The 23,007-nt window shown below is 36.8% G+C and overlaps 2 protein-coding genes across 2 annotated transcripts in view; one reads left to right on the top strand and one right to left on the bottom strand.

The window, feature by feature from the left end:
- Positions 1-2,143: 2,143 nt before the first annotated feature.
- Positions 2,144-5,821, bottom strand: LOC108574256 (retinoid-inducible serine carboxypeptidase-like). Its single transcript, XM_017936815.1, has 9 exons — positions 5,736-5,821; positions 4,931-5,160; positions 3,953-4,183; positions 3,502-3,612; positions 3,188-3,425; positions 2,965-3,114; positions 2,761-2,838; positions 2,381-2,535; positions 2,144-2,249 (listed from the first exon to the last, which is right to left on the bottom strand). Exons 1-9 carry the CDS (start codon positions 5,791-5,793, stop codon positions 2,193-2,195), a joined length of 1,308 nt encoding a protein of 435 aa, XP_017792304.1. The 5' UTR covers positions 5,794-5,821; the 3' UTR covers positions 2,144-2,192.
- Positions 5,822-21,740: 15,919 nt separating this feature from the next.
- LOC108574304 overlaps positions 21,741-23,007 on the top strand; it is a 5,373-nt gene continuing 4,106 nt past the window's right edge. Inside the window, exon 1 of the mRNA XM_017936870.1 lies at positions 21,741-21,755. Within this exon, the coding sequence (XP_017792359.1) occupies positions 21,741-21,755 (15 nt within the window). The remainder of the gene's footprint in view (positions 21,756-23,007) is intronic.

The raw sequence follows: 23,007 nt of genomic DNA, 5'->3' as shown, positions 1-23,007 counted from the left end.
CTTGTCTTCCTCTTCGTACTCGCCACCCTCTTGCCTTTGGTGACTTTGACTCTGGAAAAACATCGTGTCATCCCTTATTTCCGTGAAATCCCGCTGATTGATCCCGTTGGATGGTGAATTAGTGAATTTGTTTGAACGTAAATGACTATATTATGTAAAATATAGTCCTGGAGAAAAATGACGAAAGATTTGGAAAAACTTCTGGACAACTCTTGTGGAAAAGAGGATTTTTATTCGCAGTTGGTTTAAAATAGAAATGTGAGTTCGAATATTTATACTGCAAATTTTTCGTTCTACGAATGTTGATTGCCAATATCGAAGCAACGGCATTATCGATAGATGGAATTCTTTGTCGATACTACTAGCTTCTGTTGAAAATAAATATTGTTTCAACTACATCCGAACAGTTTCAACGGAAACACTTAGTGGTTTTATTATGTATTATATTATTAGGCGGTATCATAGTTGTACCATCGTGTTGTTGTTAGTCAAATAAACACGTATAAATTTCTTCTTTGTGTTCTCTTTCGTATGGTATTTATTCTAAATATTACGAGCACTTCAATCCCTACTGATTTTCAATTTTTCCAATTATTTCATATTACTTTTATTTTTAAATACTTATTAGTTTAGAATTGAAAGATCACCATAATTTTCTATGAACTTCAGTCTCCACTGAACAAAGAGCAAATAAATCGTTTCTGTTTATCAGTTATTTCGATTGGATATTTTTGAAAACCTATTAGAGTCTAAAGTCTTTCCCTCCGATGTGTTTTCGAAGAGGAGAGGCAGCAGCTTTTGAAGATACGACGATGAAACCGGAGACGAAGAGATCGAAAGGGGAGGAAACGTCGTTATTTGTTTTCTCGCCGTTTCTGGTGCCGTCCTTTGCTTCGTTCTGTCTTGAAATATTAAGAAACAAATCACCGTCGATCCGACGGCGGAAGGAACCGGCGGATTAGCGTTTTAGATGCATTGCGAAGTATCATGGAACGCCGCTAGAGCAGACATCCTCGGAATGTTCATGAAAAACAGCCAGAATTGTCTTCGTCGCGTTAATCCTGCGCCCCTGTTTTCCGTTCCTTAAATCATTCGGCTGTTATAAGTAAGAAAAACATTTACAGAGGCAACGGCAGATGGTAAAAATAATTTTTGTTCGGAAAGAAAAATCCTATTTAAAAACGATCATTATGTCCTTTCGTAAAATCTCTTGAAAAAAATTACACATAATTTTATCATAAATATAACCTACAAAAAAATAGTATTTAATTTATATAGAAATAATAATATCAACTTATGCGTGATAGGTTGAGGAAAATTGATTTTAATGATCGACAAGTTTATAAAGAAATTGATACGAACTCCTGTTCGAAGTCACGTTACAAGAAAGTTTTTTTCCCGCATGTTTTATTTACGAGATGGGGAAACCGCAGAAGCCTTTCCTCTTCATCGGCGAAAATGGCCCGCAAACGCAGGCGGTCTTGTTTGCGGATCGTTCCGTTTTACTGCCTCGTATCCGCTCGAATCTAAACAATCGTTCCTTATTGACAAAATCGGCGGGCGTCTGCGGGTTAGCCGGTCCACGGATTGTTGCTTCTGCGACGTTTTACGAGTGTGGGAAAATTCACAGCGCGAGCAGAACCTACGTCGTTAAACCGTTTCGCCTTGGGGCCCCGGGTGAATCGCAAAAAATAAACGAACCTCCCCCCGTGGCGGCGAATTTTCTTGGAAATAACGAGCTACGCTAGCTTATGTTAAATTGTTGATGCTAGAAACGCGGTCGAAAATCTGCTAATGGAATTTTTGTCAATTACAACACATGTGACGAGGGAGTAGAAATTATTCAATAGTAAATTTCAGTGTCTTAAAAATTTGAATTAAATACAGTGTATATTCTTTTCTTTTTTTTTTCTTTTAAGAAGCTTTTAAATATAGATTTGAAAATGATATCTAATTCAATACGAAGAGATCATAGAGAAAGTTTAGGCGAACCGTAAGATTAGAAAGATCGTTTGGGCGGTATGTTTGTTTGCCTTTTCGATATGTAAACGCTTGCACATACATGTACACACACACATACACACATTAAATCGAGGAAAAGTGTATACACAGAGTAGTATAATTTATTCAACATCGAGCCATGTTGTTTTGTATTGTTTGTTAATATAATTTTTATGTTAATCTCTTGGTTATTAGCTTGTAAACTCTTTCAGGATCTTGCTCATTGCAGCTGGATTATCCTTTGGCACCTGATAAATAAATAGTATAATTTTGTGACTTGTACAGATAATCGACGAGTTATTACAAAATAAAAAAGTTGAAAAAATTTGATATTCTGCGTGCTGTTTATATTGTATTTTGTAGTTAGGTTTTTATTCACCATATGTCCAGCCCTTTCGACCCAGTACATGGCGAAATTGCCATGAGACTTTACGTAGCCTTCGATATTGTCTTTCACCACCAAGGGATTCCTAGTGGAGGCATGCCAGGAAGCGGCGTTCTTCCATTTCATTTTCTCAACCCAGCAAAGAGTGCCTGCAGCGTTGTATCAATAGAAGATTATGGTTCCCCGAAAGCAGTAGAAAACGATTGCAAAACGGCTATATAACTTGTTAGCAAGTGGGAATACGAATTGATGAAACAAATACATTCGATGATTTTACAAGCGATTCTCTTAAGAAATAATTTTTGTAGAATTATACAGAGTCTTCTTTATTTATTATCTTGCTATTAAAATGAAAAATTAGAAGTAAAAAATACCTGGAGTGTCTACGATGAGATCCATGTGGCCGGAGAGAACTACTACCTTCAGACTAGTTTCATTAAGTAGACTCTCCACTGAAAGAATTTTATAAGTGAACTTATTTCATATGTATTGGTACTCTAAATCGAATTATATGAAATAAGTATGGCTGGAAGCTTTGCTTATACGTAATATTTTATAATTTCTGTGTCGTACAATACCTATATTAACGACAGGTTTCATGAAATCCTCTTGCAATTTGCTGACTACCACGTTAGACTGTACGCCATGTGCTACGGGCAGTTTGAGAGCGGATCTTACAGGACCATTCATCAATTTACTCAAAGAAGCATCGCTATAGGTCGCATACACTAAAATGTTCAAATAATTGTGAAAAATTATCCTTTAAAATATAATCCATATTACTACAAAATAACAATATACTTTGTGCAAATGTCGGTTCCGACGAAAGTTTCTTTATAAGCGAGTATTGCTTGTGATAATTGGGCTCCATTTTCGTCAGAATATTGTAGAAGTCGATATTATTGGTGACTTCAGCGATCACACCTTCCGTGTAAGACCACAATTTAGTCGCTGTCCTCCATTCATTAAGCTTCACAGCATCTTTCGTCATGTTGGCGGCATGTTCGACTTTTTTGAAACCATTCGTGTCGACCATGCCCTGGAAAAATATTTTTTTGTTTTAAAAGTGGTATGAAAATATTTTATCTATGTTGAACAGAGGTGTGTATGTATACCGTGGCGAGCAAGAAGGGCGCCCAAGTCATCACGGAATCGATAGGAGAGATCCAGGCGTCACCAAGAGCAACACCCTTTAAATTACTGTTAATAGTTCCTTGTTGTTGCGCCTATAATTGAAATAAAACAAAGCTAGCATAAAAATCAGAAAAATGTACTTTTATACCAATAGTATCAGACAAGTTCAAATAATCGAATAGAATGAGAAGAAGAAGGAAAAGATTCCACTGGACTTCATTTTCTGGAAACCGAAGTACATAACTGATTTGCAGCTGAACTAATGATTAATACGAACAACTTTCTATCATGAATCCTTTCCTTTTTCTTTTCTTTCCCGTTCAATTCGTCAGCAAAGTTAATATCAATTCGTACAAGTGAACTCAATACTCAAGATTTTTTTTCTGTTCTATTCTTTCGAATATCAAATCATCGTGTTAATAACTATCTCACCTTGTACCATACTAGAGCAAATTCTGCGCCCATTTTTCCTCCATAAGATTCGGTCGTAATATAGGTAGGTACTTTGGAGAATTCTGGCAACCGTTGAAGGAAACTTTTAATGCACTCCAAGAGATCTTGAGCAATTTGTGCATTCGTGGTGGTATATCCTGCCGTAGAGGTGGTGTAACTGAAGCCAGTTCCAACGGGATTGTCGATGAAGAGGACGTTGTATTCCTTGACCTGCGAGAAAAATGTTTCTCAACTTTCAGTATTCAATTACAGCACGTTTGCATATATATGTACATTAAAAAATAAAAAAAATTAAGGAAAAACAGTAAATAAAGACAAATGATAAAATAGTAGCCCGAAAAAAACAAATACTCTGAAGTATGTGAAAAAAATGATAAAAAAGATTAATCTTATTCGAAAGTCCAACAGATTATGAAACATCTGTCTTATCGATGACTTAATTTCGTGAATCTCGAATTTGTCTTGTCAACACCGATATCGATGTCCCTTTAGAAAGAACACGATAAAATATGTGTACAGAGTCTAGACTAGATACAGAAGATTGATCGTTTCATTGATAAGTTCAACTATAACTGAACTGTTTGAACTCATTCGCATACACATATGCTTTTTTTCTTTTTTGATACAGAAAGAATTCTGTGTTTGAATTCTTATGAAAATAATTAAATTAATAATATTATTTAACCATTAGGTGTTTGAATGATCACTGGTGCTCACTCATACTTTTGGCTCTTTAAAATTTTAATTAACCTGTATATCAAATTATTAAGTACCCAACAACACTCAATGGTTTTTGAGATATTCACTCCCAAATAAAAGTCAATGGAAAAGTTGCTCAGGATTCGAAGGGTTAAATGTAAGGGGTATATCCTAAAAAAGAAACCGAGACAATTTATCGTTCGTGTTAACGTTCTGGATACAGTTATATCCAGATTCTGAATGTTTTTTTTTTCCTACCCAAGTGGTGTTCCTCGGTTTCAGATTCACGTCCAGTGATCCCAGTTCCTCGAAGTTTCCATAGGAAGTGGAGGATGCACCAGGTCCACCTTGCAGCCAGATGATCAATGGTTTCTCAGTGAAAGAGGATACATTTGCTGTTGTATAATACAGCCACCAAAACATGTTCGAAAAGGGACGTACTTTCGCATAGCCCCAATCTTGTTCTCCAGGGCCGAATCCTTGTTTTCCTGTCGAGTAAAATCAGTGTTTATTCAGTGACTTCAGTATTTCTCGTCGAATTTACACGAAACGTTTCACAATTTCATTATTTATTTTCAACAGAAAATTACCGGCGCTAGTGGGTTAACTATGTGACAGTATTAATTCAGAGAGAAATTAGATAATATAGAAACGACAAACAAAAATTTCACTGGTGTTAATTTTTTTTCTCCACTTGGTATAGTAAGCACATACATTGTCGGAAAAATCAGGTAGCTTGATTGTCGCGCGGTTCAACTTTGGACGCTTAAACATATTTGCTAAGTTTCAGGATTCGACAGAGCAAATGATTCTTTGGCGAAATAACGGTTATCCGTGGAATTATTTTTACTTAAGACGAATATTTCTCGAGTGAAGAAATTTTGGAATTTTTATTTCGATAAAAGGTAAATAAAAGAAGAAAAGAAATGTTGTTTATACGTGGTAGAATTTTTAATTTAATAATTCATGAAAATAACTGAAACCGGCGACTGAGAATATTAATATCGAAGATGAACAAGCTGTAGAAATCGGGATTTATGTACGTCAAGCAAAGTATTCTTACCAAGTACTCCGGAGGAGAAACAAAGTGTCGCGAGTAGAAGTATCGGGAACCTCATCATTGTTGCCTGAATAACAGTCAATCGAGAACTAAACGTTCAAAGTGTCACTTCAAACAAGGTAGACTTATCTGTCATTAACGATTGATTAGATATACAGCCACCGATTAATCGAGCTATTCTCATTTTTCAGTGTCCCAATCACGGCCGTAATTACTTTTTCGCAATCGAAGGATTAACAGACGGATACGATAATCGGTTTCTTATTAATTCCTTCCACTTGAGAAACTTTACGAAATACAGTACAAGCTTCAGTCCACTTCGAACAGTCTCACTGAGAGTTCATCGACATGTCACAGCAGTATAAATACCTTGCCTTCGTGGTCATTATTATTTGTTCCGTTACTTCATCACCGAATTATGTGTATACCCATCTTTCCTTGTTTGTCAGGATCTCGAATTGGTTCTCAGGTGTACATAAAAGTAATAGGACAAATTGAAACGAGAATATGCGTATATCGTTTTAACAAACGAAACAGAAATAGAGGTTATACGTATGTTGTAAGTTTTTTTTTTTCAGCAAGTTTTTCATTGACGAATTAATCAAAGATAAAGCTAACATCGTTTCTATCTTGTTGGATGAAATGATGCTGGTTTCCATTTTGTATTTGACAAATCGTCGATCTTCGAACTCGTACGAGAAGGATCAACGATCGATCACGAGGATCTACAGTTTGTATAAGTAATCGTTGGGAAATCAAGACTCCCCGTGGAAGGTCAAGTTTGAGGAGAATTCGTAAAAAAAAAAAAAAAAAAAACTTGAACCCGTCCGTGTCTCGGTTCCAGTTGCGTTGATGTAATCGCGCCACTTTGAACGTTCTACGGAATAGGAACTTCCTCCGTTGATTTCTGTGCCAATGCGCTTCGGAATGTGGTTCCTTGGCCACGAAATCTCGCATCGATCGACAAAATGAATCGCGTGATTCACGGCCTGTCAAAGATATCGGATTATTTACGAAATTTTTTCTCTTTCTCCGTGAAAGAAGATTTTTTGAAGAGAAATACCATGAAATCTTGAAATTCTTCCGTCTTCAAATCAGATTAACGTGTACGTTTATTATAATGTAGCATTCGATAATAACTTTTACTCTGCTACTCCAGATCCCCTTCTTTTCGTTCTTCTTTGGAAGTAATTCTGTGAAAATTATTTTATAAAAATTAAATATTCGGTAATTCGATGGATGTTGGTATAAATTCTTCGTTGTTCGCATACATTTTCGATTATGTACAACTTCCAGTTGAATTAACTGTGTTACATTATGTAAATTTGAGCGGGAAAAAGTATTCGGGTATAGTTGCGAAAGGTACGTTTTCACTTTATCATTATCTCGACGATCTTTCTCGCAGTACTTTGAAACCACTTCGAGCAGAAGTGTTGACGGATATCGGGAAAGTGAACGAGACAAATCCAGCACCAATTAAACACGTTCATCTCCAAATGCGACAGTGAAATTTCGTTTTTTTCTTTCTCGTAAAATGAAGGTCGTTGTTTTTCATTCAGCCTTTGTTACGAAGACTGACCTAACCCGTAAAAAAGAAGTACAAATTAAACTAAGATAGAAATGTAAGATGACGAAGGATTTTCTCTTAAATTTAAGGAATAATGCAATTTCTAATTAACCTTCCTTACCTTCCTTTCGAGAACACTTGTCCAACTTGTTATGAAAATAAAAATTGTTAGCTGCAACAACAACGAGTAAAGTAATATATTAAAAGTAAATGAATATTAAAATATATTATTTTTCATAAAATTAATAGGAATTGAGGAACAGTAATATTATGCAAAAGAATGATTAAAATTTACATAGGGTGCCGAGGCATCCACGTACGTAATTACGTCATACTGTACTACGTACTTAATTCAAGGTTAAAGGGAGAAATTTCAGAGAAACAAGAAACATCATAACTCAGTTATATTGATCCTTGGTGCCCTTAAAAAAATGGAAGTCACGATTGAATTCTTGATGTTATAAAGATATTCTTAAAAATTACAAATTTCTTGCAAAATTTTCCGATCACCGCATTTATGGGTGTTCTTGACGTCATTAACGAGGATAATCAAAGTCGAGAGTATCGCAAATATACTCGTACTTCTTATCGATCACAATTGAGATTATTCTCTGTGCTCTTTTTTAGTACATGCTTGACATCTGCAGGGCTTTGTTGGAACACCAAGTGCACACGTACACACGTAGCTGGTGTTTTACAATATAGGCGATGCGTGTATGTAATACGTTACGTAACCGACTGAGTTACGAAGTCGAAGAAATGAGGTACGGCGTCATTATAGAAATCCCAGTCACGAACATTCTTTGTCGTATTCGTTTCGGAATGCAATTTTTCTTCCTGTATCAACCACAGCGATTTGATTGACTACGTGATCATTTAGGAAAATTCTAATACCTTGGAGTTGCTGTTTTACTTTGAACTTTTTGCTGCCAGTTTTTGTCATTAAACAATTTTCAGATATTCTAATCGTATATACTACAGTTTTTGAATTACATCGTTCATTCACTGTTCTCTCTTTGTTCAAAAACGAACGAATTTTTAAAGAGAAAGCTCTTTCTGTAATAAGAACCATTAAAAAATGTTTGACAAACAAGATTCTTCAAAAGTGCAATAAAACAATTATTCTGTTTCAAAATCGTATTTCGAAATACATACATATTCAAAAATCGCAAGTTAATACGAATTAATAACTTGAATGTAAACCAATGGAAGTGAGGAGGTTCGATTTAGTAGCAACATCGATTATCTCAATGATAATTCGATTGAATACTGTTGAAGTGTGAAAAGGTTCAAGTGGCGGGGAGATAAAACGGTGCCGATAATTTTCTCTTTAACGAGAGTGATCGTAACGAGCATGATTAACGACAATCGATCAGGCAGTTATTGCCTCGAACAAGTTCGAATAAATTGATACTTAGCGGCGGAGAAATGCTCTCTATCGTTGCGTACTGTATACATATGTACGTATGCTGAAAGTGAAAAATAGTTGCGAGGGAGAAAGTGACAGCGTCATCGCTTGAGCATTCATCGTAGAGGTGCGATTAAGAAAAAAAAATGTTTCTCAATGTTAGCCCCGGGCAGTCAAACGAAGTAAAATGGTCAGAAATGTGTTTTTTTCTTCTTTCTTTCATTTTTGTTTTACATAAAGCGCTCTTATCTATCATATTTAAGAATTCAATAAACATGGTAATTCTAATCTGACCTAACCTAATTGTTTCAAACGAAAGTTATTGTCGACCGATGAATACTCAGAGTATACTTTTCCTTTAAAAAAATACAAAGAATTCGCATTCCATTAATGTTGACCCACTAAAAACTGCTAAACGAGTGAAAAATTCATAAAAAAATCCGAAACAAGAGAAATTGTCCCCGTGGCCAGGTATCAATTGCCTGTTCCAGTGTTTTACAGCGTTTCATTGTAGGTATTTTCTAAAACAATGTCAATCGATCAATCGGCCACTTTCACGCATAGGTAATTGTAGATTATGTGATTTTCGTAATTGGTATTCATGAAACGCGTGAACGTTTGACGCCTCGTCACGTATTTACTGGTCACGGGATTTTCGTATCAACGTCGAACATAATCGTTAGGACGGGAAAGGGGTAAAACAAGCTGGTTCAAAGCTGTGCAAATCATTAATGAAACATGAAATGTGCGAGATTAAACAAGCTTACATCGAAAGTATACATAAAAATCGATGGAATTTATGGACAGATTGATAAGTGTCGTTGAGATTAAAAATGTATCGCTTTAATGAACTATATCTTGACTAATAAATCACTGATACATTGTGCAACAGATTATAAACAGATGCGACAGATGATTCTATTCAATTCTGATTATTTACATTTATATCATTATTATTATTATTAAAGTATTATTTAACTACTGACTATTAATCACAGAAATTACCTCCGGTACTAGAGATTGTAATATATTAATAGACTGTTATACAATGCATAATAATTGTTATAATCGTTACTTCAGTGAAGATATTAATTTTCATAATTTATACGCGTAGTGAATGAGTAGATAGTAGACATTGTTTCCACTACACGCGTTCTTTACTCAGGAGACTGTATAAGAACTGGCGATAACTGCTAATTGTCATTTTCCCTCGATCCTTCGACGCCTAAGGATCTCTCTGGCTCTCTCCGCTCTTTTCACCTTTTTTCTGCACTTTCAACTCTTCAATCTTCTTCCTTCTACGTTAAATCTGCAATAAATTTAAACACATAACTATCTTTTTTTAATTCTTTTGAATCACGAATAAGGAAATTAACTAATAAGCATTAATAGATTGTGACAAACGACACGTAGCCATTAAGTACCTACTTTGAAGGTAGAGGGCCTACACGAGTTACGTAATCCGCTGTTACGGCTATGTTTCCAAATTGAAAGTAATTATCGTTATATAAGACTCTTTTCTCCATAAGATTCTTTACAGGAAGAAGCAAACAATTTCGTCCTGGCTCTATCAGTCAGTGGCAAACAAAGAAAAAAATCAACAGCTTACGCAATAGGTATTATTGTTCGTTGAGTTGTAGAAGTTTCATCTGCAACATAGAAGAAAAAAAAGAGTTATAATTTTCACGGATCTACGCGTACGAAACAAAGTTCGAAGGCTGTGGAATGAATGACAAGACCAATTACATATCGACGCAGCCGGTGTAATTAAAAAGATCGATCAAAAAGCGTGGACGTTCCGTTTGGATAAGTTGAAGTAATAAAGATAATAGGAATAATAGCCGACAGGATGTAACGATCGAGATAAAGAGGAAAGAAGCGATAATGAGGGACGTGTGCTGGATCGATGGAGGAGTTTTGCGTCTTCTTTGCAAATGTCGATTCTTTCAGAATCGAATTAAGGGTGAGAGCAAGGGCGAGCTAAGATATTGTATGTATATGCGGAATAAAATTAATTGTACGGTCGCACGGTATGTGATAGGTTTGAGGTTATGAAAGGCTGACGTTTCTATTATACTTATCATACCGATTGCGAGAGATTTATCTCTTTGAGCATGCAACGCAATTGTTCTCCGTGTCTCGATCTACGAAGATTTAATTAAAGTTTATTTTCGTTCAATATTATTATTTAGAAAATGTTAATTAACGTTAACGAACTGTCTGCCAGCGTTTGCAAAGGTATGGAAATTTCAGAAATTGGGTCAATGTAAAAGTCGTGCAACACCGAAAGAGACATCAAATTCATTTCGCGATTTTACCTTGCGCTTGAACTTCTACCTGCTTTCGAAATGCAGCTCCTACATGTATTCCTCATTACGCGCTTTCGAAAAGTATTCCACTTGCGTACTTTACGTAACGCTTTGGAAGAGGTTCTTTTTCTTTTTATCCTACGCAACTACGTCGGTCAAACATTTCACTTGTCTTTCGTTTCTAAAAGGAATTCGGAGAACTTCTTGCTGTCTATTTGTTAACGAACGTTTGAAATTTTTTAATTTTCAAATATTCAAATATTCAAATTTTTTAATTTTCAAATTTTTCGTGCTTTCAAATATTTTTATTTTTAAATTTAAAAATAAATTTAAATTTAAATACAAATGTTCAAATTTTTGTTTATTTTCTAAGGAAAGAAGAATTGAAAATGTGGCCACTCCGATTCGATCGTCTTACAGTTCACGTAGCCGCTTATGTATTCGAACAAATCTAAAATCATAGTACGCACCACTTGTTCTTACATACATCACGGTTTGTTTCGTTGTTGCGTGCAAAACAGCGACGAAAGTTTCTAACACGTTTTTGGCCTTTGAATTCACTGAGATTTGCAATAATTATATAACATGTTACAAATATAAACTTTCTAACAATGGACACCAAAGTGTGTTTCTATCATTAAAAAGTTTCATGCATTTTGTTTAATTTTCCTCTTGGTTTGTTACTATTTTGATATTTATACAGTTGCAATTCTTTACTTATGAAAATGGATTGCTTTTAATATTTACTATCAAGATATCAGTTGATCAAACATAATAACGTACTAATACAAAAACGAGGTCAAATAAATCGAATATTTTTAATTATTTTTGAAATTATTTTTTAATCCTGAACCCAGTGCTACAGATGAAACATTAAGAATAGGATTTCTAAGCTTTAACGTACTTGTAAAGGGGGTATATCAACAGTTCGATCGAATTCTCGAAAACACGAAACAGCATCGGTCGTGTATTTTTGGCGAATTTTAATGACCTGTTAGTTTATCCTCACAGACGAATGACATGGAACAGATTGGTATCGTATATTTCCACAGACACGCCTACAAAGAAACAAAAGTTTTCGCCAGCCTGTTCTAATCCTATCGTTTTATGCACGTCAAAAAACGACAGAAATATTTACGCAAATAAACTACTAATCGAACCTCACACACTATAAAACAACTATACTTCAGTCTTAATTTAAATTTCACTCCCATACATATTTCTAATAATGTGTAAAAATCATTCGAAATGTACCAAAAAAAAATTGTACCTATATTTCGGTAAACGATAAAATGCTTCCACATAATGAATTCTATATTAATTACACCTGCGAGTGTAATTAACGGAAAGGCGTAATGTCCATCATGTCGGAAGTGGCGAGCCGGAAGAGGTGTCTCCGTGAATATTTTTTCACCCGTTGATGACCACTTAAGTATCCAGTTAGAATTACCGGCTTGACCGCCGTGGCTCACTTTATCAAAACAGAAATCGCGAGACAAAGCTCGTCTTGATGAAACTGCCATGCAGGAAGACAATTTCAATTTCCACGTAAACGTGCCTCTCATTAACGGGATACACATACATATGTAGATAGAAGCATTACTTTCGTTCGCGAATACACTGGTTTTGTCTTCACACGTTCTACAAATTAATCCGAAATCGTCGACGAAATTCTTTCTTCTTTTCAAATTGCTCATTCTTCTCTACTCAGGTTTTGTCTTCCTAGATATTAAAAATTAAACAACTTTCTCCGGTACCTTTCCATTCGGATCACAACGTATTACTTTGCGAACAAATAAATCATAACCATAACTGCTGCATTGGAAACTGGTCATAATATATCGATAGTAAATCTCGATTGTAAACAACATGGAGGTCCTAACCTCTTAAGTAAATAGGCAAATGAAAAAATGTGAAACTCAAATTCTTACATAATAAGGTTAGGTTGTTTTATTATTTGAAGAATTTTAAGATATTAAAGTACAGAGTCGTGAGGTTAAGCCAGAGAGTGGAAGAACCATGAAACCATCGATTGCAATACGTTTATTTGTTAGTGATGTGCAGTGTTAGAAATGTGACAAAATTGCTACATACAGTGACAGAACGAACTGGTTGATTGATTGCATAAACCGCCAGCAGAATCGCCCGCAGGAACTACTAAAACATAGAAAATAGAAGCCAAGCGATCCTTTTAATCCTGTTTGTAACAACTTCCTGGTTAGATCTGAAACCTCGTCGGAAAAGCAGCTTTTCCTGGACTATTGTTCCGATGCTGCGAAACGACGTTTAAAACGCTACTTTCCTGCGTCATTGTGTCGGAAACATTGAAGTTACATTTAAATTCTGCAGGTTTATTATTCTAACATAATGAGCAGTAGGTTGCAGTAGATGTGCTTGCTCGTGAATACCAATGAAATTAATCTTCCTTCTCTTTTTCGTGCAAATATAAATGCGGAAGGAAAGTGAAATGTGTTCTCGAGATTTTCCACTAACGCGACGGTAGATACGAATGTCACCCGCGCATGCGCAATAAATTTACTAGGTCAAACTCGATAAATATATATCAAACTCGATGAAAATTAATGTAGCTTCTTCTGCATATTTAAACATTTTTTTTTGTAGATTCTATAAATTTTCTATTTCGATTCTCTCCCTTTTTTTTCTTTTCCGGTAAAAATATTTGTCCGTAGAAAGTGTACATTCCTCTTCATGGATGTCAGCTTGAAAAGGGTGTTGAAAAGAAAGATCTCTGACAGTTCGTGTAAAACATTTTTTTTTTGTCGTTGAATGACGTTACGTAGCCATTAAAAATAGGATTAGCTAAAAGTCACTTTCTCCGGTTGTGTACCTCGCATCTTCTAGCGGCGTTCGATGCCGATTAGACGCCTCTTTGTCGATCATAAATGATACGACGCCTCTGTGATATGCGCGCGTATCACGCGCAGGGAAAACCGCTTCTTTTACTTCTGTAAGAAGTTCGTTAAAAAAATCATACACAGAGGTCTTTGAACTTTATCGTTTTCATCGTTATATATGAAATTCCATTGTAACTTATAATACGAAATAAATTCAAATTTTAACTACAATTTCTTTGGTGTTTACTTAAGATATATAGGTATGCAAAACGTGAATTCCACAAATGCCATTAACCTTTTCGTCAATTGGAAAATGACCGCAACTGGGACACGGAAAGCAGTGATTCAATCTTCGTGTAATACCGACGGACGAGCCACGAATTTCTATGGTTACGCAGATTAAACAACAGATATAAACGTAAAAAGGTACTTACACCTTATCGCTGCGTCAGATACTTTTAACGAGTAGCGTGCACTTCAATCCACGTCTCATGAATTTCTCTTTCGCTTATCGCGTGTCACCCGTGACAAATGAATTGTTCGATTTTTCACGAGTATGAATGCGTGTTGCGCCCTGTTACGATAATAAATTACAAGTATTCTAATTTCACATAGTATTTCGCACGTACATATGTAGTTTGAAAATACGTTACAAATTAATAAATACGAAATCTTTTTACAGAGTGGAAGAAAAAGGGACACCTAAACACAGGAATTAAAGAAAAAAGGAAAGAAGTGAAATTTACATTGAAATATTCTATACACTCGTCCGAAGTCTACCGTTTTGACATATGACCCTTCGAAACGATTGGAAAGTGGGCATGACATCAATTTTTTTTCCCTACTTATCGGTTATTATACGTTTCATAATCGTTGTGTCAGCGTTTAATTGAGCCGCTTCCAAAGTAGCAATCATGTCGTTAAACCGCACACGTGTCGAAACGATCCTAAACCTATATACATATGTATATTAAAAAAACAAGGAAGATACGGTTTCTTTCTTTTGCAAAGAAACGAACTCTTAAATTACGAGCTACGATGATTTCGCTTGTTTCGCAAAAATCATCCGAAACACCTCTGTCGATCTTACGCGCTCGAGGCACAGTGAAAGTAACCAGTGCGATTATCCTTTGGAATATAAAACGCGGAGAAGACAGCTGCAACCCTAAATCGAAAGAAAGTCAAAGATCGCGAGCGTAATGACGACTTTCAGCCTGTGGTTGGCTCGCATTTTTCACGCGTGCACACCTCGACACGTTTTCTCTGCAAATAGAATGCAATTCGTAACGCGTCTACGAAGGCTGTGTCAAAGGTGTAAAGTCGCATAAAACTTGTACAATAGCGTGTGTTACTCGATCCTTCGACGTTAGATATGTGTCAATCACTAGTTCTCAGGCGTGGATAATAACGAAGACGAACCTGTAATAATGATTTCTACAACATACCAGTTAACTACGTTGCATTATAATAAAGCGATAATTAGCTTAATCGAGAGAGTCAGTTCAACAGTGAAGTCTATAGTTGATGCGCGTTCGAACGTGGAATTAGCCGGAAAAATCAGACGATTTAATTAATACTCGGAATGTCTCGAGGACCGAACGGTGGATTTTCATTTCATACGGTTCACTTGAACTTTCACTCGAAAAAAAAAGGCGAAGCACCGGCGTGTATTTCACGGTCTTACCCGGCTGCGAAGATGATAGCAGGGTCAACGGTACTTTTATTGGAAGCGAGAAACTCGCGTTAGTCGGTTTTTTCTCTGCAGAGGCTTAAGAAACGCGATAATACGCTTGGAACAATTTTTCGGTCGTGATCTAGTGTATCAGAGAAATTCCTTCCAGGGAGATCTTACAATTTCCGGAAAGGTCAAAGTGATTTACCTTCGTCTCCTCCGAGAACGAAGACAAACTTGACTCGTTTCGGCGAATTTTTGTAATCTTCGTCCCACTGTGCCGAGAGTGTCTCTTCAGAATTGTCTCTTTCTCTTAGTTTTACGTGTACAAACTTTTATACGAAGATTTTTCGAAAAGAAAAGAAGACAGATCGATGTACCAATTTTCGAACAAGTAGAACAACTTCGAAATGTGCCAGCAGATGTACAGCTTTCCACGAACTCCTGTTATCGTGCTCTTCTCTGATCTCTGTTACAATTGAATCTTTCATTGTGATTAACGATCGTCCACGATTTCTTCAGAAATTCACTTCGCGCTAAGGTCAGGTCATTTTGTACTTAGTTCTTTTCGACGAAACACTCTTGTGTCCCGAAGAGGAAAATAAATCATCGTAGATCCTCTCGGGAAACGAATTTTCAATTGTTCGTTTTCTGCGGTTATCCGGAAAATTTGTGTCGATTTTCCGGTAGAGACGGATGATATCTTCTTAGAGACGGAAGCTACTGCCTCGTTAAGACGATCCACAGTTGGCGAGGTCACGGAGGCGAGATCCTGTTGCTTCCTGGACGTTCTAACGGTCACGGAAGAAGCGTAGAATGGCAGTAGACTAGGTGAAAGGTATCGAATCGATGGGAAGTCGGAGGGAGGAGAATTTGAAGAAAGTCAATGCGAGAGACTCTGAGAATGGAAAAATCGAAGCTTCTTCTCACGTGGGATAATGTACTCAACCACAGTTTAAACGCACTTCCAGGTACACATCTGTATACTCGCTTCTTATCGCTCCGGGGCAATTTACTTTCGATTATTTGCTAATGCAAACGTCGAATAAATTAGGATATTTTAGTAAAAACTTTTCAGCGATGGAATTCGAAGAGATGGACAGGTATTTATCAAAAGCTGTGCGACATTCGAAATTGGTCGAATTCCTCTCGATGCAGTTTCTCCATAATTATAAAACGTCCTCTTTTTTTTTTTCAACAGGGGAACGATTGTGACAGAAGAGAAGAGAAAGAAGCACGGTAGCAGTAGGTCAAATCACAAAGTTCGAAGCACGTTCGTAAATTATTCGAATAATTCGTGTCGCATCGAATTGCGGCGTTTGTGCCATTTTGTCTTACCTACGCGAATCTCGATAGAGAAGAAAAAAGAAGAAGGATACTAATCTCTTACAAAGTGTCGGGACATTAGGATTTCCATTTACTTAACATAAATTACAATAATTATCGGTTGATTAAATGTTCGGTTAGAAATTCCTCTCCGAATTTCCGATTCGATCGTTCGATCTTAATTCCTCGACGTCCCAAACCGAAAGCGATCGTCCCTTCCTGTCTTCCTCCTCGCTTCGGGGATCCAGAAAGAACGTAAACTCGGTGTAAATCAAATTTCGTACACGACACGGATATTCGTGAACGTGGAAATTTCTCTCGAAATGTTCGATCCTCGAACGCGCGAGTCTTTCCTTCTTCTCCTTCCCTTTCTCTCAATTTCGAGCATCTCTTTCTCTCTTTCCTCGGTCTTCTCTGCGGAATACGGATACACGGAGAGCAGAGTTTCACCGCGAACCGTGCAAAGTTTCCACAACACGTAAGCAAATTTCGCGAGGGTCATTAATATTTTATACGGAGCACGGCCGATAATTTCGTTCCCATTCCTCGTTCGCGGCAACTCTCACATTGCATCTAATCTTCGTTGCGTAAAGACCGCGGTCCGTGTGTAGGGTGATTCTCGGATTGGGCAACGAAATCTCGGCAACCAGGCCCACCACGTGGGAGATCCGAACGAAGTTTCTCTGCGAGGAGAATTATGTCCGATCGTTGCCGGGAATCTTCGGAATTTGGGAAATGGAAACCTTCGTTCGTCGAAAGTGTTACCTTTTTTTTTTCTTTTTTTTAGAGAATGATAGTAATACTTGAAATAACAGAAAAAGTAATAAAAATGAAAATAAAGTAAATATTCGTTAATATTTATTCTCGTACAATAAAATAATTTGAAGCATATTTTTATCCCGCGTAATTGTACTGTTGAAAAAGGTGATAAAAATAAAAATAGAGTAAAGGTTAATATTCAATTTTGTACAATAAGAGAATTTCGAGCACATTCTTATCCTGTAACTGTAATAAAGATAAGGACAAACGTTAACCTTTGTATTCCAAGCATTTACCGATAGAATTAATCAGCAATTCTAGTATACTTTTGCAGTGAAACTTTCGAAAGCTCTAAGTTTCATTTTGGAAAAAGAATGTCTATTGTTTATGAATTTATTTATTTCTTTTTCTCGTTTCAATGTGCATTGTTTCAATAATATCGAAAAACTTGAATTTTACTTTTCTAAAGTTCTCCAAAGTAGTTAAGCGTGTCGCCGTAATAGCGCCACTGGAGTGCAAAAGGTTAATATTCATTTTCGTACAATGAAAGAATTGCAAGCACATTTTCATCCTGCGTAATTGTGTCAGATAATGGCAAAAGTTCTAGCTCGATTTTCAGAGGTGCGAGTGACCTTATCGACTTCGGCAAAGATGTTAACCCTTTGTATTTTACTTTACAGTCTCAAATGAAATACGCTTTTGCGCACACCGATTGTGTTTTATTTTCAAAACGGGCACGAACTTCTGCAGTCATCCAACAGGGGGAGTTCCCTTAACGCCGGACGGCACCTAATATCGGACATTAGTTATATCTGCAATAATTGAAACGCTACGGAGCCGTTATTCTGCGTATCTCCTAGGAGACAAAACGAATAAAAGTAAATTTTCTACGCGTTTCAGTCGCGTGTGCACAGGTAGAGAGATTTATTTAAGAAAAACCTCAAGTGTCCGGCGCTAGGGGAACTCCCTCTATTATCGAAATAGGTAACGAGAATGAAAATGATGATAAACGGTAAGGTCGATTTTCGCGCGAAAGGGAAATTCCAAGGATATTTTCGTCCTGTTACGAGGTATAAGATGAATGAAACTGACAGGAGAAAGAACGATACCACAATAGAACGCGTTTCTACTGTTTTGTAACTGTGGACGTTTTCAGCGCTTTCCCGGGATTACATGCAAATCGAAGATCCAGTGGGTAGCAGCGATTGCATAAAACGTTTTAACTGTACTACCAGTGAAAGCAAATAAACGCACGAGTATAGTACAACGTCCTTTTCTCTTCACAATTGAATACCAGCATTCGGGGGGGCTGGCTTATCTCACCGGGTGAACCAACCGAGCCGCCGCAGTGTTAATTGGTCTTCGATGCGTGTATTCGAAGCTTCGTACTCTTCTACCACTTCCTCCAAGGCTCATTGTTCTCATTGTACTCTGAATCTTTCAAAATGATATCTCACACGTTCGTAAGTTGCCAAACACTTGCTAATTTTGGACGAAAATGGGAAAGAAAGAACTTCTTTACTGGAAGTTGAGTTAATGAAAGTACAAAATTCATTCGTCTCGCCTATTTCGACACTTTGCTCCCTCCCAATCTACGCTTAGTCTGCAAACGCGCCGCCAAATTCTTTATTCTTCGTCACTTTTCTTAACATTTCTCTTAACTTCTCTCTAACTACAGTTACATACAGTGGATTCCGGTTAATTGAGACCGCCGTTTATTTGGGACAGATACCGAAGAGCGGAATATAAATACGTGTTTAGTTACTTATTTTTGATTACTTGTCAGTGTTTTATTACTTATTGTTAGCTTTGTCTGCATGCTTAAGGGGCTCTTCTAAGTGTGACGGCCGTTTTTTTAGGCCTTCTTTGCTAATTTATTACAGAAGTACGGTAACAGTTATTAACACGAGCTTTATTCCTATGTATTTACTTGCCATTGAAGAATCATTACAAATTTTTTTTGTCGAAAAATAATTAAATATGGCTACTGTGGAACACGTCAAACAGGAGCATGAAAAAAAAAAGTAGGTCCATGGTGGAGCTGTTCTGCTTATCAGAAATCAAAAAATCCAATTGATTCTTATTTAGTATGCATGTCGCTATGGTCGCTAGTAGAATAAAAGAAAAATATTGAAAATTAAAAAAATGGCGGCACTTTGAATACGAAGTATCGATTTTTTCGATTTTTTTCGTCTTTCAGAGGCTCTAAAAATCAGAGAAATATATATTTTGGCATAATTCTACTACCGACCATAGCCACACATGTTCTGAAGACATGTGCCAAATTTGAGTTCGATTGGTTCGGTAGTTTTTGCCAGATCGTGGCAACCATTTCAGAAAACATGGTTCCGAGAAAGACGCGTTTAAAGTTTTCAGTGCAATTTAGATTCTCCCATGATGTGTCACACTAAACCAGCTATAACTTCGTTATTTTATCGAATACAACTATAAAACTTCAGGAGTGCATTCTTAAAGAGTTGTACTTTCGATATATGCAAAAAAAAAAAAATAAAAATCGATTTTTTGAAACCGTCACATAGAAGACCCCCTTAACCAGTTAACTGCGTTCGACGTGTGTACACGTCAATCGAAAACTTTATTTCGGTGCGGTTGACGTGTATACTCGTCGTGTAAAATCAAAAATTACCATTTACTATAAAAACTCGAAATTTCAATAAGAAGTAATAAAAATGTCATTTGGTGGCATGTTTCCTTTATATTACCAATGAAACTGCTATGTATTTTATAGAGAAAAGTTTGATTATTCTCTTTGTATATCGGATTATCCCCGTACAATGTATTACTTTTTACAAACTGAGTTGATTATTTTCCCCGATGCATCTGGTATTCTTCGAATACCACACTGAAATCAACCGAATTTCTTAAAATTATTTTTTTCTTTAATTTTTCTTGTTTATGAATTTTATTATTTTTCGACAATTTCTAAGTTTTTAATAACAACCTTTTCAACAATGAATTGTTAATTTTTTATCGAATAGAAATGTAATCCTTCCTCGTTTTGCTTTACTTCTTTCGTCAAATCTATAACAGGAGCATTTGCTCTGCGTTCGACGTGTATACTCGTCGTTGCTTGATTTTAATTCCGCATCCCGTGAGGTATTTTTAAAACTAAATTCCACAGTTAACTGGTTAAACACACATTTGTATTCAATATCGAATATTACATACGTTTCTCAATAAATCGTTTTTATTCGCTTTTTTGGGACAGTCGCTTAATTGGGACAAATTAGTCCGGCCCGAATGTGTTTACCGGAATCCGCTGTATTTGTATTTTTCTTCTTCTATTTCTATTTACTTACAATTCTCTTCCTATCGTTTTCTCACTTTTCAATTTGTCTCTGTAATAAACTAGAATTAAAGTTAGCTGCTATAAATTTAACTTCAATTATTGTACAATTAAAGTCAAAGAAAATAGATAAAATTGGCGAAAATTATGGACGACAATTTACCCTACAAAAGAGGCACCGAATCTCTCAAAAAGGAAAACAGAAAGGACACTACTTCCCAATGCACCGAAGGCCGATGAATTCAAGATCGCGTCGAGAGCTAAAGTTGCACTCCAGTTTCACGCGGTTCTCCGTTTAATTAGACGTCGAGAAAGGCCATCGTCGAAGCTCGACAAGCAACAATGACTTGTTACCATTCTCGAAAGCGTTCACGTGGGAAGCATTCGTGTTGTATACACGGTCGCGAACAATGAAGAAGAAAAAAGAAAAAAGATCCACGTCTCTTCGCGTCTAGCTCGCCGATGAGCAGCTAAATGCCCCTTTTACCTTCGACTCCTCGGCCTTTTTTTCCCTCCAGCGGTGAGAATCGAGGATGTAGCGCCGCTTGGACCCCCGTATACGATCGCGAACAGCCGCTCATGGTTACCCCTCTCTCGCTCCTTTGTGTCTCCTATGCTTAGGGCAACTAGCCGTCTAGGCGGAGGAAACATTCGCTATAAAAGGCCCCGTAGCCACGAGGAATTCGTCAGAGAAGTGACGAACCGTAACGAAAAAAGAAAAAGAGGAAATAAAAGGCGGCGGCCTTTTTGCCGTGTATTTTCTTCGTCTTCGCGTGGTGAACGACACCCCCACAAGCTCGGGAAGATGCGATTCAGCCTGGTCAGTGGTTCGATCATCTTCTCGATATTCTTCACCTCGTGTCTTTGTAAAAGTGTAACCTGTGAAAAATTGTGATACTTCTGGTTGATAATACGCACGTGAAGAGATACAGAAGCCCAGTGATTGATCTGTTAAGTTGGAAGTTGTAATTTTCTTTCCGCTTCTTCTTCGAGAAATTCACGTTGAATTTTGTTCTATAGGATCGAGATTTTTCTAATTGGTACACGTGCTTTGCTACCACGTGCTTGTTGACAGTGTTTCGAATGTCGATCCTTGCGGATAGAGTGTTTTCTTTTTCTTATTTACGGGATACCGCGTGGAGATTTTTCTCGTTTCTTTGTAGAAATTGGGAACTTCTATCGAGATTTACTTGCTGGGCTGAAGGATCTCTCGAAATGCTGCTCTGCTGTGTACGCTTCTATTTGACGGGGAAATTTCGTACGTTCTGTCGTTGGGTAATGATTGTTGGAGCATTGATAGTCTGTTCGTGGATCGACGATAGTGTTAGAACTCGTTCGAGTCACCGATTCCGGAACATCTTTTCTAGGAGGCGTCCTAAGTAGGTATTCCCGTCTCGGTGCGCGGAATGGAAAGTCGAGCAGCGTGCTCGTGCCTCGAATGATCATCTTCTCGTGAAACTGCATCGGGGATTATCGAAACTTGTTCACCTTCCTTGCTTAACACACTTTTGCACATTTTGTTTCCACGGAAAGATCTTCGATCTTCGGCGGATCGCCGTGAAAACTCTATTCTTTACGTTCGACGAAGTAATTCGGGTAAATTTTAATTACAGCGATGTTTAACGTGCGGAGAAATTTGAAGAAATATCAAGTTTTCTCTTGGAATTTACGAGAATTTCGTTTTCTTCGTTTATTTTATTGGAACGTTTTAAATAACACGCTGTACGCATTTTTATTCGACGAAGGTTGAAAATTGCTTTGACTTTTATTTACATACATTTGTTCGCTGAAGCTGACCGAAATTTTCTACGAATTTATCTTTGAAATTGTAAAGAGTCGAATCAGCGTCACACTTTTTCCTTTCTATCGTCAAGCGAACATCGTCTCCGCTTTCTATCGACCCCAAATACTTTCGTGAATTCATTTCTACCTACGCGGTGGTCCTGTAAAGTGTGCGGCAGGAGAATATGTCGATTTTTAAGCAGACGTGTTGGGACACTCTGGTTAAATTGAAATCAGACAATTTTATTAAAAAAAAAAAAAAAAAAAAAAAAATTTTTAAAATTTCATTT

The sequence above is a fragment of the Habropoda laboriosa genome, unplaced genomic scaffold, assembly GCF_001263275.1.
Source record: "Habropoda laboriosa isolate 0110345459 unplaced genomic scaffold, ASM126327v1 scaffold176, whole genome shotgun sequence".
Classification (NCBI taxonomy): Eukaryota; Metazoa; Arthropoda; class Insecta; order Hymenoptera; family Apidae; genus Habropoda; species Habropoda laboriosa.
This window is presented reverse-complemented; position numbering and strand designations above follow the sequence as displayed.

Coding starts and splice junctions, on each gene's coding strand:
- LOC108574256 (XM_017936815.1), bottom strand. CDS start 5,793: ATGATGAGGTTCCCGATACTTCTACTCGCGACACTTTGTTTCTCCTCC. Junction 3,426..3,501: donor CGCCCTTCTTGCTCGCCACG/GTATACATACAC, acceptor ATATTTTTCCAG/GGCATGGTCGACACGAATGG. Junction 2,536..2,760: donor TCTCATCGTAGACACTCCAG/GTATTTTTTACT, acceptor ACAACGCTGCAG/GCACTCTTTGCTGGGTTGAG.